General features: G+C 39.1%; 1 protein-coding gene across 1 annotated transcript in view; it reads right to left on the bottom strand.

Annotated features, from left to right (window-relative positions):
* Window positions 1–2,954: 2,954 nt before the first annotated feature.
* The window catches only part of CWC27 (CWC27 spliceosome associated cyclophilin), a 117,595-nt gene continuing 105,382 nt past the window's right edge, over window positions 2,955–15,167 (bottom strand). The window contains exon 14 of the mRNA XM_054055517.1: window positions 2,955–5,413. Coding sequence (XP_053911492.1) covers window positions 5,251–5,413 — 163 coding nt within the window. The 3' untranslated portion in view covers window positions 2,955–5,250. The remainder of the gene's footprint in view (window positions 5,414–15,167) is intronic.

Raw genomic sequence — 15,167 nt, 5'->3', positions numbered from 1 at the left:
TGGCACTGCAGTAATGCAGCCTGAATGACTTCACATGTACGCTCAGCAGCGGGGAGAAGCAGGGAGCTGGACATTGCATTTCAGCATAATGATGGATACTTGCCACCAGTGGTCCCAGTCCTCCTCAACGAACTTCAGAGTCATCTTTTTTCCTGTGTACACCCAGGCTATACAATGTGCCCAGCCTCCTGCATTTATTGGTGACATTTGGTAGATACTTGTGGTTGGTCTAACATTCTACACCAGGATAAGAGACATCAGGAGATGTGGTCTCATCTTTTCAGTTTACATCCTCTGTGCTGTTTATACTTCAGCAGGAACTTTATAAGTGTAGCCACTATGTAACAGCTCACATTTTGCTATAGTGAAAGATGTAAGCAGATACCTACATCTTTCATGGAGAATACACACATACAAGTCCTCTCATCTTCTAACAGCCCAAGTCTGTCATCATTTAAGTAATGACAGTCACACATGCCTCTGCCAGAATGAGGCAGAGGCTGGAGATATCCATTCTGTCTGAGGCTAGATTTTATATTCTCAAAATGTAACTATGTCTCTTGCAAACTTGAGGTCCTCAAGACAAAAGCAGACAACATTGGTGGCAGTTACTTTAACCATTTGTGTTCAGACACCATTCTACAGTATGGGAACAACCTCTTCCCAAATCTCTTAACGCTGCAAGTGAGAAGCTCAGGGAAAGCTACATAACATGGCATTGGCAGACTACACCCCTAGAAGTTCAGGTGTACTAGTTGTTTGGTGAAATAAATGAGCTTCAGTTGTACTTCAAGGTATTTTATCTCCAAGGCAGGAAGAGAATATTACACTAGCTGTGGCGTCACTGACAGGATTCATGAGGCAATCCTTTAAGCTCTTCTTGAGGATCTTTGTTACAAGATGCAATCTAGGAGGACCTTATCTACTTGAGATCCAACCAGTGCAGAAACAAAAATTTCGACTTTGCCACAGAATGTACAGAGATGTAAGACTTCCCCTCCTCACGCCCCCTGCTCTCACTTCTTTCTTTTCATTCAGCAAAGTTAAATACTCTCTAATCAAATGAAAAGGCAAGTTACGTGGAAGGCAGGCATGACTGGGAGGACTCTGTCTCACAGACTGTCTATACCAGCCCACTGTGTTGGCAGAAAAGCTAATGTATTGAAATTGCAATTTAGCTGCCACAAAAACAGGTAGCTCTGACTTTTGTAAACTAATTGAAAATTCAGTAATAGTTTGGACTTAGACCACTTTTAGCTTATTGAAATGAGTAATCAAAAAGCAAGTGGTGGTGAGGAAGAGAAACATAGTCTGCAATTTTAAACACTAACTTTTTCAAGGTAATTATTTAGATACCAGTGTTGTGGTATGTGTCTTCACGCCACGTGAACCGTGCACATAATGAGCATGTTATAGGAAGGGAAATTTCACAAGTAAGCGTCAAGATGCAGGTTTTCTATTAGTAGTGCATAGACAAATATTTCTAGCTGTATGTTACAACTATGTAGAAACTATGCTCCCTACGTATCTCACAGATAGCTGAGGTGCTAGCCAAAAAGGTGGAACATGGCAAATGCTTAATAAGAAGATTAAATGAAGTATATTCAGTGAAATATACATAAATATACATTCACAACCATAGAATAAATTCTTTCTACAGCCACAGAACTGATTTTCTCTTTTTCAGCCACTAACACAAGACTTCTGCTTCTTGCAGAGGGTGATACCTGCCCACACTGCATTTCCTACTTACTTTTAAGTATTGAAAAATAGAAGGTGTCACTGAACACATGTATTTGATAATCTATAAAAAAGCACTGCAGTCCTGCACCATTCAGCTTTTCATGGAACTATAGCAACATCAGATAATGAATGAAATAAGTTTGAGTTAAAAGATGCTTCTGCTTGCCTAGTAGTATAGGAAACAGGCAAGGTTGCTACTGGTAGTATAGGAGCTAGCCATGGCACTACGAAATACTTGTTTCAGAGAACTGTCATCATTTCAAACTGTTTCTTCAAGGTTTTTAGTCTTTGGTGTTGGGTTTAAGCACAGTTACTTGAGAGTGTGCTTCTGACATCACCTTTTCTTAACTTTGCTGCAGACACCTTCTAAATGCAATGCAGAATTACTTTTGCCTTACTGAAATGAATAAAATGTAGACACCCTAGCCCATTTCTAAGTGATTCTTGATTAGCTGAGATAATTTGTCTGCTAGTTTGAACACATTTCTAATGTTCTTGTAGTATAGTGTATATCAGTCCTTAGTGCTAGGAAAGTTGTCACTGGGTTGAACAAAGACAAAATAAGAGCAGGGATGCCTATTAAAACTGCATTCCTTAAAAATGGAAGGTAAATTTATTGCATAGGTATGGTTTCTTTCCTTCAAGCATGGTTTTGTTCTTTCCCTAGAGAAGAAATAAAGGCAGATTCTTTCCTTTTCTTGAAGAAATATTGATTGGCACTAATGCAGGTGAACTGAGAACTCTGAGAGAAGCTTATTTGACGCTATGAAATACTTTGCAAGGCTGATTTGCCCTGAAGAGTAGTATCACTTGTAACAATCACTTGTAATTTTAAAAACACTATTTAGAAGCTCTGTTACCAGGAAATATGTATTATGAAACATTCATATCACATAGAACTGATAATCAGAACCCACTTGAATTCATTTATTTGTAGCTTTTCTCATTGATGCTCCCTCAAGGCGAATTCTGCCTCCACAGGGCTCCATGCCAATACCCTGTGGCATAGGACTGATTTTAGACACAAGCAGTTGAAATATCATCACAAAACATCCAGGACCTGGCACTTCTAGCCGTTCGCATCAAGGTAAAATGGATTTTCCATTCACTATCACATTAAAATTGAAGGATTTAAATCCAAATATCTTTACCCTTATGTATGGGTTTGGCACGAAGCAAAATGCAAACTGCCAGGGAAGCTGGTCCTAACTCTCATTTAAAAAAACAAACCCTGAAACCAAACCTCACTTCCTTACCAAAAGGCTTTCCTCTGTTGTATCCAAAAAAAACACATGCCAGCTTACTACTGGGAACCTGGGCTTAATGCAGTAAATGTCCGTTACATGTGATGTGACATTCATTAGACCTAGGAAAGATGCCTGCTTGGAGTAACCACTCCTGCAATGGGGCCAGCCCTTGTGCTCTCCTAGCACAAAGCACAGAGTGTAATACTTTAGAGTTAGCTTAAACAGGCAACGCATTTGGTTTCAAGTGTAGCATTAATTACGTATATGATGTCTGGAAAAATATTTACTGATTTTCAATACACTCTTCACTCATCAAGAAAATGTCAGCATCATTACTTTGTTGTTCTTGTGACATTATCAGTCCCTTGTATGCGAGGCACAACCTTCCAGACTTCTACCTACTGTGCAGAGCCCTAAACTCCAACTTAAGCTTTTCTCCCTATGCTTTTCTAGTGCTTAAAACCACGAATTAGGTAATACAGGGCACACAAAGCTGCAACAGGTAGTCAAAATGATTCAAATAAGCAGGGTGTTCATCAACTTGCCCATTCATTGACTCATGCAATCTACTTTACCTTACGGGAAAAATATTTAATTAGTACATTTTTCTATGACAGAGGCAGTAGCTGTCTCCTGGAATTGCTGTTCAAGTATCTTGCTAGCCTTAGCCCTCACTTTCTCCATGCTGACCTCTGCCAACACACACATACTCACATTCACTCTCTCTTCTCCTTCCCATCCCCACCAGGATTGGGGTTTGATACACTCATTCCCTGTAATGACTGTTTCAGAATTTTCTCCACACCACCCCCAGTGACTAGATATCAGCATGTGACATTAGATATTCTTGATTTTGGCAATAGTAGCCTGACAGAACATGATCTCATGATTAAAAATCTTTGAATCCCTAGTTTGTGAATGGCCATGTTTAAGAACGTAATCCCTCGTAACTGCTTTACACCATGGTACAGTATAATTCACTCAGCCTAAGAGGAGGATAATGACAGTTTTATACAGGATTTCACATCACACCTCCAAGCCTTCTTATCTCAAAGGTTGCACCGCGCATTAAAGCGGTAGTCTGTATTAATCTAACCTCTGACATTTGGGCCATATTAACCCACCAACACAGGTTTATGTATCTCACACCTCAGACCCTATCAAGAAATTTGGCAGTGGCAGCTTGATAAGGACACCATACCTTACTGAACTTGTTCTAAAAACAACATCAGAAAAATGCTCCTCTGGTTGTTCTTTTTAATGACCTTGCTCACTTGTGCTCACTCCTTTTTAGCTATTGCCCATATAGGTAGATTGTGTTTCTGTGGAATCAGAACTGCTGTAAGGAAGAAGCAAATTTTTCTGTAAAAATGTTAGCATCCGGAGGGAGAAAAACTGTGAAAAATCTATGAACTCGAAACTTGTGCTGTTCATTTTTATATGGTAAAATAACAGGGTTATTTTTTTAATGGGACTGATCACTTTTTTTTAGTTCCCATGCTGGAATAATTAACAAACCAATCTTCATTACCAGGTACTTTACAGGGAAAATTCTACCAGAGAGAAGTTTCTGGTATTGGAATTATTTAAACAAACACTACAGTACATTCATAGTCTGAAATAACACTCCCCTATTTCCCCAAGCTGGGATCTTCATTGGAATATGTATTTCAAAAGAAGGTGAAAATAACCAAATTATCAAATTAAACTTATTTTGTTTCAAAAAAGCTGAGACCATTATAAGGGGTTCTGCCAGTGCATCATCTTAACTCTGCAACAGAGTGGTTCAGTCAGGCAGTTTACTGCTGTAATGTTTATACAGCTTGTCAAAAACTAAAACAGGAAAATTACACTTTATGAAAATCTTAAAAGCCTGCAGATGGGGTTTATATCTTCTAATTTCACCTTAACTTAAAGAAATTCTCATTCAATATGTTGAAAACTTTCTGATTACCATATGTTGATTAAAAAATGATCATGACTATCATAACTAAAGTACAGACAAAATTCAAGTCTGCTGCTTTATTAAATACATTCACTCTATAAAACTTAAGAGGCTGGATAATGAATTCGGGGAGAGAACTTGACTGCACAACTTAAGAAACAAATGACAGCTCTGCTTCAAAGCTGCACAACAGGTTCTTGAGAAATTCCTTTTCACACTTGTACAGTGATATTTTTAGGAACTAGAGCTTACAAAAGAGCCAGTGCTTTATTGCAGTCACATTTCAAGGCAGCTCTGGCTAGCTTTACATTCTTTTTATCTCCTTTCTTTTTTTTCTCTCATTATCTTCTTGCTTTCTTCTCTTCTCCTCTTAGTTACAGGATTCCGTGGATCATAGATCTCAAAAGTGTCTTCATCCTGCATGCTTGCATCTTTCACCTTTCTGCTTCTATCTTCAAACTGAAGAACATGAGACATCCTACAAAAATAAAACACAGCTCAAACTCAGTGAAAGAACAGAAAGTTATGATTTGTAATTATGATATGCTTGGCAAGATTTTAGCGCCATGACTTATTTTTGTGCAGAGCAAAGAAGATCCACATTTTGCTGGTTTTTTTTTTTAATTTGTTCTTGGTTTTGTTTGTTTGTTTGTTTTCATTTTTTAGCAGACCCTGGTATTATAGGGTAACCATCCTTGTGAAGAACCATTTTGAAAAATACAGCTAGAGCTTGCTCTGCTGGATTTTATTTCATGTACTGAACTTGCCTTTCTCTATTTAACATACTTTCCCAAATGTACTGAATCATTTTCCCAAGCACCAGAAGCGTTTCTCAAGTTTTCCTACTAGTCACATAGGACTTCCTTTCACGGTCAGGGTTTTACAAATGGGGGAAGAGCTTGCATGGAAAATGCTTGAAGTAGGTACAAAGAAGGTCAAGAAAGGAGGGCTCCACATGTTGTGCTCCACCTTAAATTTTTTCATACCTTGCTTTTTAATTCTTTGAATACTAGGCTAAACTAATGGTTTGCTTAGTCCAATGTTTTTTCTACCAGCGATTAGAAATCTCCTCCCCACTGGGTATTTCCTCATATCAGCAAATTCCCAGTAACCCGAAAACATTACCATTATAAGCTCAAGAAGTCAGCCAATGTAAACCTCAGGTTGAGGTTCAACAACGTCAAACGCAAGGTCCTGCACCTTAGTTGAGGCAATGCCTGGTATTAATGCAGGCTGGGGGATGAAGCCCTGCAGCCCAGACAAGAACCTGGGGGTACTGGTGCATGAAAAGCTGGACATGAGCCAGCAATGTGTTCTCATAGTCCAGAAAGCCAACCATATTCTCGGTTACATCAAAAGAAGCATGGCCAGAAAGGTCAAGGGAGGTAATTCTGCCCTTCTACTCTGCTCTCATGAGACTCCACGTGGAGTACTGCAACCAGCTCTGGAGTCCTCAGCACGAAAAGACATGGAGCTGTTGGAGCAGATCCAGAGGAGGACCGTGAAAGTGATGAGAGGGATGGAACACCTTCTCTGTGAAGAAAGGCTGAGAAAGTTGCAGTTGTTCAGCCCAAAGAAGAGAAGGCTCTGGGGAGACTTACTGTGGCCCTTCCATACTTTCAGGGGGCCTACAAGAATGATGGGGACAAACTTTTAGGCCGGGCCTGCTGGAATCATAGAATCACTACGCTGGAAGGGACCCACTGGCTCATCGAGTCCAACCATTCCTAACAATCCCTAAACCATGCCCCTCAGCACCTCACCACCTCGATTCCAGGCCCAGATGCCTAGTCCAAATAAACTTGGACATAGAGAAATTAACCCGTCCCTTAAACACCTCCAGGAAAGGTGACTCAAACACCTCCCTGGGCGGCCTGTTCCAGTGCCCAATGACCCCTTCCGTGAAAAATTTTTTCCTGATGTCCGGCCTGAACCTTCTCTTGCAGAGCTTGAGGCCATCCCCTCTTGTCCTGTCCCCTGTCACTTGGGAGAAGAGGCCAGCTCCCTCCTCTCCACAACCTCCTTTCAGGTAGTTGTAGAGAGCAATTAGGTCTCCCCTCAGCCTCCTCTTCTCCAGGCTAAACAACCTCAGCTCTCTTGGCCGCTCCTCGTAAGACTTGTTCTCCAGCCCCCTCACCAGCTTCGTTGCTCTTCTCTGGACACGCTCCATTTGGCCTTGTTAAACCTCATGCCATTGGTCTTGGCCCAGCAGTCCAGCTTGTTCAGATCCCTTTGCAGAGCCTCCCCACCCTCCATTAGAACCATGCTTCCACTCAGCTTAGTGTCATCTGCAAACTTGCTAAGGGTGCACTCAATGCCTTCGTTCAGGTCATTGATAAAGACATTGAACAGGGCTGGACCCAGTACCGAGCCCTGAGGAACCCCACTTGTAACTGGCCTCCAGCTGGAGTTAACTCCATTTACCACCACACTCTGGGCCCGGCCATCCAACCAGTTTTCAACCCAGGAGTGTGCGCCTGTCCAGGCCAGAGGCTGACAGTTTCTGAAGCAGAATGCTGTGAGAAACTGTGTCAAAGGCTTTACTGAAGTCCAAGAAGACCACATCCACAGCCTTTCCCTCATCCAGTAGTTGAGTCATTTTGTCATAGAAGGCGATCAGGTTAGTTTGGTGAGACCTGCCTTTTGTAAACCCATGTTGACTGGGCCTGATCTCCCAGTTCTCTTCCACATGCTTCATGACAGCACTCAAGATTACCTGTTCCATGACTTTCCCCGGCACTAAGGTCAGACTGACCGGCCTGTAGTTCCCTGGATCCTCCCTGCAACCCTCCTTGTAGATGGGCACAACATCAGTCAGCCTCCAGTCCAGTGGAACTTCCCCAGTCAGCCAGGACTGCTGGAAGATGATAGAAAGGGGTTTGGAAAGGACATCCGCCAGCTCCTTCAATACTCTTGGGTGAAGACACACTTGTGGGAGTCTAGCTGGGCAAGCAAGTCTCTAACCGCCTCCTCTTGGACCATGGGAGCCTCATTCTGCTCCTCTAACTCCTGGGTTTGTACACAGGGGGAACAACTTCCCTTACTATTAAAGACTGAGGCAAAGAAGGCAGTAAGTACCTCAGCCTTGTCTTCGTCCCCTGTCACTGTTGTTCTTTCTGCATCCAGTAGGGACTGGATAGGACAAGGGGTACTGGTTTTAAATTGCAAGAGGGTAGATTCAGACAGATATAAGGAAGAAAGCTTTTTTATGGCAAGGGTGATGAGACACTGGAACAGGTTTCCTGGCGAGGTGGTAGATACCCCATTCCTAGAAACATTCAAAGTGAGGATGGATGGGGTTCTGAGCAACCTGATCTAGTTGGAAGACGTTCCTGCTCATTGCAGGAGGGTTGGACTAGATGACCTTTAAATGTCCCTTCCAACCCAAACTATTCAATGATTCTATGATAACCCGAGTGAAAAGTAGTGTATGACCTTGTTAGCAGGTGTCACTGAGGTGAGAATTAATACAGAAGTTGTCAGAAAAATACAAGTTTTAGTGTGGACAAACAAAACCGTAAAGAAAAAGATAAATTATTTACTCTACTGAGAGGAGGAAAAGAGAAGAAAATCAAACCAAAAATGCCTAGAAGTTGGCCACTTGTAAACCTATTGATCTTTACTGACACATGAGCAAGACTTCTGAACGCAAAGTTGTAGTAAATCTGCTACTTATGAATCAAGAGAATGAGTATAAAGCTCATATGTTCAATTAAAAAAAAACTTAGAAAGGAATTAAAAGATTTCTCAGTGTGAAAAAACATGCCCAGGCAAAACTGCCACTTATGTTTGGTCGTTGTAATAATCAACTGCAAAAATGTCTTTTATAGGACAACTTAATTAGAATTACGTTGAACCGATCTAAGCATATCAATCTTTATAGCACTGATGTCTTCAACTGCCATTTTTTTCAAAGAGCTGTAGTGCAAATCTCTATAAATAAAGAATGGGAGGGAGGAAAGAGGGAAGGAGAACCAGCCCAGTTACTACTGATTGCCACACAGTACTATTAAAGAAACCAGACAAAATTCAAAGCTACAGACTCCATAGGATCTGTTCAAATGCTTTAGAAAAACCTTAAAAACAAAAATTGAGACTTTTCATCAGAACTGATTCTTGACATGTGGGTTTCATAAATCTCTTATTGTACTGCATTGTCAGCATGCCTGCATATTATGCTCTCCTATGGAAATACTTAAGAATTGTTTCCAGTGTATAAAACTTCAATAGTTTATAATCCTGTATATACTACTTATTTTTTTTAGTCATATCTACAATTCAGAATAACATAATGTACCATCAGAGTGACTCATGATTGCGTATTTGTAGTTTAATTATAAAAACATTGTCTCACAGTGGAGGGACTGAAGTAATTTATTATAGTTAACATGCTTTCTGCATTTGTCATATTCTTTTTAACTTATTAAAGATGAGCATTTGACTATTTTTTTTTTAAGACCACAAACCAAATCACACTCTCCTAGTCTGAATTAAAACACAGACCTAAATAGATGGAGTCATCCCTTGGTAAGTGGTTTTAGAGTGTATGAGCTTATGTAAAAGTGTAGTCACGCTTGGCCATTTTATCAACTCAGGTTTTGAAAGAATGCTGCAGCACACTTGCAGGATAAACAACTAATAAAAATTAAAAATAAATACATCTCAAATTCTTGGGTCAAGCCATACTGTGTCCCAGGTAGTTTGCAAATGAGATGCAGCAGACTCAGACTAAGCAATGTTTACTTCTCTCCAGCAGCTCAAAGAAGTCATAGTCTCTGACTCCTATTCATAGCTTTCCACTGAGGTGTTCCCAGCTGTGATTAAAAACAAGCCAATATTAAGAAACGTTTTGATACACACAGAATCAATTTCAGATGCAGCATCACACAGAAAAATAAACACAGTATGTGGTGGAGATTTTAAAAAATATTTTCCTGATGTGAACTTACGCTTATTTTTAGTGAGTCACACATCTTCACAGGTAGACCTGTTTTGCATCTATGTAAACACTATCTATCACGCTTCGTTCTATATTCCAAAACCAATTCAAATAGTTTTCTTTTTTTAAGGAACATGGGAAGTATTTAATAATTATTTCTATAAGAATTATTATTGAGTAATCTTACTCAAGATCCTCCAACAAAAGTTTACACCTGCATAATTTTCCAAGGACAGAGTTAGGGCTGCAGTTCCACAAATACAGGTTGCACGAAACTTTTCTTTGTTTGGTTTATAGGTCTCTTCCCTTCTACGTGCTCCTAGGTTGAGTGGGGACTTGACTGCCCAGTCATGCTTCTGCAGTCACTGTGTTGAAAGCTCTAACTTCATCTCTTCACCTCTCGTCTTCGGGAACCTACTAACTTGTGCTTATCACCACTTGTTGACAGTTCATTTTAAATGACTGAGATGTATCAAATTAAAAACATGCTTTTTCTTCAAAATTTAAAGGATGAAAACTACGCAAAACTCAAAAGAAAAAAAGGTTTTGCAACTTAGATTTTTGCTTAAAACTAGTTTTCATAAATTAGCTTGCCAAACCTGATGATTCTGGGTTTAAAGTATCTTGGTGTGCAAATTGTTGACTTTAAGAAGTAACCACAAAATTATTTCATTAACCTCTTCTGTTAAAATATTTTTGCAAATCAGAACCAGCTATCCTAGCATGGATTTCTTGCTGGAAAGGGCTGATTTTCACCCCAGCCAGATGACAGCATCCTACAGTTTAACCACTGTTGTATCCCATGCATCTCTTTTCTATTTTAAAAATGAAATGTCTTGAAACATTAGACAGAAATACCTGAACACTTAAGATGGTTTCAGAGACAGTACAGGATTTCAAAAGTATGTGGATACTCTCCTGGTCTAGTGATATTCTCAGCTAACAATTTTTGCAATGGTCAACAAAGAAGACAATTACTAGCAGAGTAGCTCCTACAGGTCCTTAGGCCGTGGCAACTAATACATTACCTTGGTGATCAGTTTGTACTTTATATGAGATAACAAGTGGGAGAATGTTTGCTGCAAATGAAGCTAAAAAAGAAACTTCAGCACATCAGAAAACATTCAAGATCTATTACAGTAAAATTAAGCTGTGTGTCCAATAGTCTAGCGTGGGCAACACAGTATTTGCCAACTATGCATCAAAGAACAAACCCCAGCTACGAAGTGTTCTCCAGGCAGACTCAACCAGTTTATTCAGGCTACAGTTCATGTTCTTTTGAACTACTCTAGTTGGTACTTGTAAGAAAAGATATGATATACAGTAATCCCTCCGATTTTGAGATGTATGAGCTATGCACTGGATCTGAACCATATGCCAGCTGCTGACAGGTCACAGCAATGTTAAGCGTAGCATAAACACAAATCCATATCACAACAACTCTGGCCCTTCTAGAACTGCCCTTTGTGAGAAACTGAAGTGGCATTCAGTGAACAGAATCATTTTGAATTTCGGCAAGAGCAAGGAAGCATGATGTTTTTGCACTAGTGATGAAGCTTGGATCTCCAGGTATAAAAGCACTGCACGCAGCAGCAATTTTTATACTAACTAAATAAAAGTGCAAAGCTGCATTGCTTAATTCCACACTTGCTTATCAAACCAACACAGCTGCTGGTTGTTACCAGCTCACCTGCTGCCCATTCAACCTTCCTTGCACAGGTAATTCCACAGAGCATGCCCTCTGGTACCTCTGCCACTTCAGTGGAGAGCATGGACCATTATCTTGTACTCATCTATGTCAGCATTTCAAATTTGCAGTAAATGAACAACAGGTATGGACAAAAGCTACATTCTGCCAACTCTGTTGGGAGGGTAGTACATAAAACTTTATTGTTTGCAAATTTACTGACATGATATTTAAAAATAGAAATAAGATTAGCTGTTCAGGTCTAGCCAAATTCAAATCATTAGTTATTCAGTGCAGTTTCTAACATTAAAAAAATGCTTAGAAAAGTACTGAGAAACCTGCTATAGACAGATAATTTATGACATTATAGAGAACTTCACAGGTTAAGTATTTAATTCTACATCAAAGTAATACTGTTTCCATCCATATTAGCTAATTTAGACTGAAATTTAAGACTTCAATTTCACTATCGCTAGAAATACCCCTACCCCACAGCACCCTCCTGAGATTAATTTCATTTCTGCAAGACCCGAAAGTGGTATTTTCTACATTTTGGATGAATGGAGTACCATTAGCCAACAAGATTCCAGCATTTGGATGTTAACAATGGAGGAAAAGTAGGATTGCTGCTCTCGCACAGAGCAAAAATCGCCCAAGTTCTCAGCAAGCAAAACTCAGAAAAATACTCTTTAAAAGTATTATACAAAGTCAGGCTGTATACATCTATTAACTTTGACTAGCCCTTTGAAATTGTATTACAACTACTGGAGTATGAAGAAGTTGGTTTAGCCTCTTCAGCATAATCAGCAAGTTGTGGATCCTCTATAGGCCAAAGAACAAATCGTTTATCTTTTGTCTTGGTAGAGGCCTCTAGCACAAAATTATCAGAACAGAAATTCTGCAGGTATTTCTAACATCACTTATTTGAGATGTTCTACTTGAATGCTATATGCTCAGGTTTGGCCCCAAAACAGTCACTGCAAAGGTAATAAGAAACTAATAGTTTCACGAAGTATGGGATATCCAGGTTAAAAAAATCCCAAAAGATACTTCAGCTTTTGCAAAGCTAACAACAAAACAAACTATTTTTGGAGAAGACTAACGTAATAGAGTACCCTCCATTGTTCAAGATAGTACTATACGTTTTTTCTTCCTTGAAAGATTTAGTCGCACGTAATGTTCTAAGAGAAAGGGAAAATCAACCTAACTATGAAAAAGCTCTTCCAAATTAAAAGATAATTAAAGCACTGGGGCAAAACATTATTAGTTCTCTTAGTATCAGAATCAGAAATATGTAAAACCACTGCAATTTATGATTTTAAGCAATAATTACTTTTTGATAAAAAAATCATTTATCCTATTTTTATATTGCATGTGTTTAGTAACAATTCATACATAGAATATTTGCACTGTAACCTTGTCCCCTTCACAAAAATGATAAGAAGTTTGACGAAAGAAACTGGGTGCCTTAAACAGACAACTGCTCCTGGTAGAGACTGGTATGAAAGACTATAATGCGAATTCCAGATGTTGTTCCAGACAATGCACCAGTGCAGAAAAACTTTACACAGCATTTACTATAAGGACATGGGAAACACCGTACCGGAACTGACCAATGATCCTTCCAGTCTAGACAATAGCTTGTACAATATCTGGTATTCTAAAAGTCAGCAAATAGCCTCTCCAGGTTAACACAGCCAGGCAGCATTGTATCACTAGAGAACAGAATTGGAGAGAGAGGAAGGAGAGGAGAGCATTTCTAGCACAAAAATACTCACTTTTTCCTCAACAATCTCTGGACATCCTCCCTTCTGTTTTGCCCCTTCCTCTCCCCATTCTGAATATGTCCAAACCCATACTGTTTCAAGATGTCACTGAATGAGATGGAATTGTGGTGCTTGAAAAGGTGTGTAAATATGCAGGAAGCCTAAATAAACTAGTAAAGATTTAGAAGATTATTTCTTCATCCACCACTATGTTTGCTGGCAGAAAATAAAATCTAAGATTTTCAGACAGCAAATGTAATACTAGATATCCCTTAAGTAAAGCATGGATCATCTCTGAATTTAAGTCAAACAGTAGTCGATTCCAGGCCCAGATGCCTAGTCCAAATAAACTTGGACATAGAGAAATTAACAAAAAATAAACAAGCAAAAATCCCACCTCAAATGCTCTGAGTTTCTCAGGCATGCCGAACAGCCAGAAGCAATAAATATACAATTTCAGCAGAAGGACAATTTGTTAATATAAAACTACTGACTGAAGCAGTAGGCTAGCAGCTAGCATTTACATACCAAAGTTTGACCACAGTCTAGCACTAGAGGAGTGAAGGTGGAGATAAAATAGAGGCAAAAAAAAGAGATTTACAGCAGAAGGTTTTCTTTTTTTTTCCTTTCTTCCATTAAATGTTAGTAGCAAAAAACCCAAATAAACACATTTTTTGCCAAACAGAAGAGAAATCCCTTTTTCCAATGTGCTTCTAATACAGAACTCTGGCATTCATTTATCTATTGTAACAATCAAGTAAGTATTTTGTCAACTTTTAAAAAATGTAGTTAAGTAAATCAATGGCCTTAGCAGGAGAGACCTAATACTGAGCCAGTTTTTCCAGACTAGTAGAGGAACGTTGGCTCAAGTCTGGATGGGAGGAGGGGAGCAAACATGGCTTTAATCCATCTTTGTGCCTTACTGGCATAAATTACAGCAGCACTTTTTCTTTCATTCCCCAAGCTAGCATCAGCTTGTGAAAAAGACTGCTGCTTAGTTTTCAGGAGCTTACTGTGTTTGTCACAGTTAAGCTTCTGCAATTGAATCTGCAGAGACTGGTGCTAATCTAGAGGAAGCCATATTTCACAATCCTCAGTCTGAGGTATTACAGCAAAGAAACAGACTGCATTTTAGAAAACATGAATAAAGGTAGGTTTATGAAAGAAATATAACCAGTATTTTAGGTTTACATCCAGAAGAATTTCACTATGCAAGTTTAATATTAGATGCTGTATTATATAGGAAATCCTGAAATAAAAGGTGAAAGATACTATACTGAATTTATGCAGATTAGATACTAACAGTGTGCATCGTGATTTAGTTCTTACTAAAAGTGAAATATAGCAATATAAAACCAGTCTGGCTAACTTCAACATTTCCCTGATTCTGAAATTGCTACTTAATAAAAAAAGCCCAAAAAACCTTACCCAAATCTAGCCTACTGTCTACAACACACATTGGAAATGCTCCTTGATACTTTCTCTTAGACCTAAATCTCCCTCTCTCAGCCACAAAGTCTTTTACTGGGAGAGCATAAAATAAATTAAATACTCCCACTCCTAACTGCATCAGATTTCTCACCAAAATCAATGCTAAATAATCTCAGAGAAGATTTTTTCCCTTGTATTATGAACAAAAACATTTTTTAAAGCAGAGAAAGGACATAACTATTGATACGAGAGACAATAACTTGATTGAATCTACAGATATATATTTTGTTTGTTCTGGAGTAAAATATAACTATCTCTACAAACTGAGTAAAAAATTATACAGTCATACTGAAATGAATGTCCTGGCAGAAAGGGCTGAGCATAAGCACCCAATGTTGTCAAAATATTT

The sequence above is a fragment of the Cuculus canorus genome, chromosome Z (genome assembly GCF_017976375.1).
Source record: "Cuculus canorus isolate bCucCan1 chromosome Z, bCucCan1.pri, whole genome shotgun sequence".
NCBI lineage: Eukaryota > Metazoa > Chordata > Aves > Cuculiformes > Cuculidae > Cuculus > Cuculus canorus.
The sequence above is the reverse complement of the archived record's forward strand: the minus strand, read 5'-3'. Positions and strand labels throughout refer to the sequence as shown.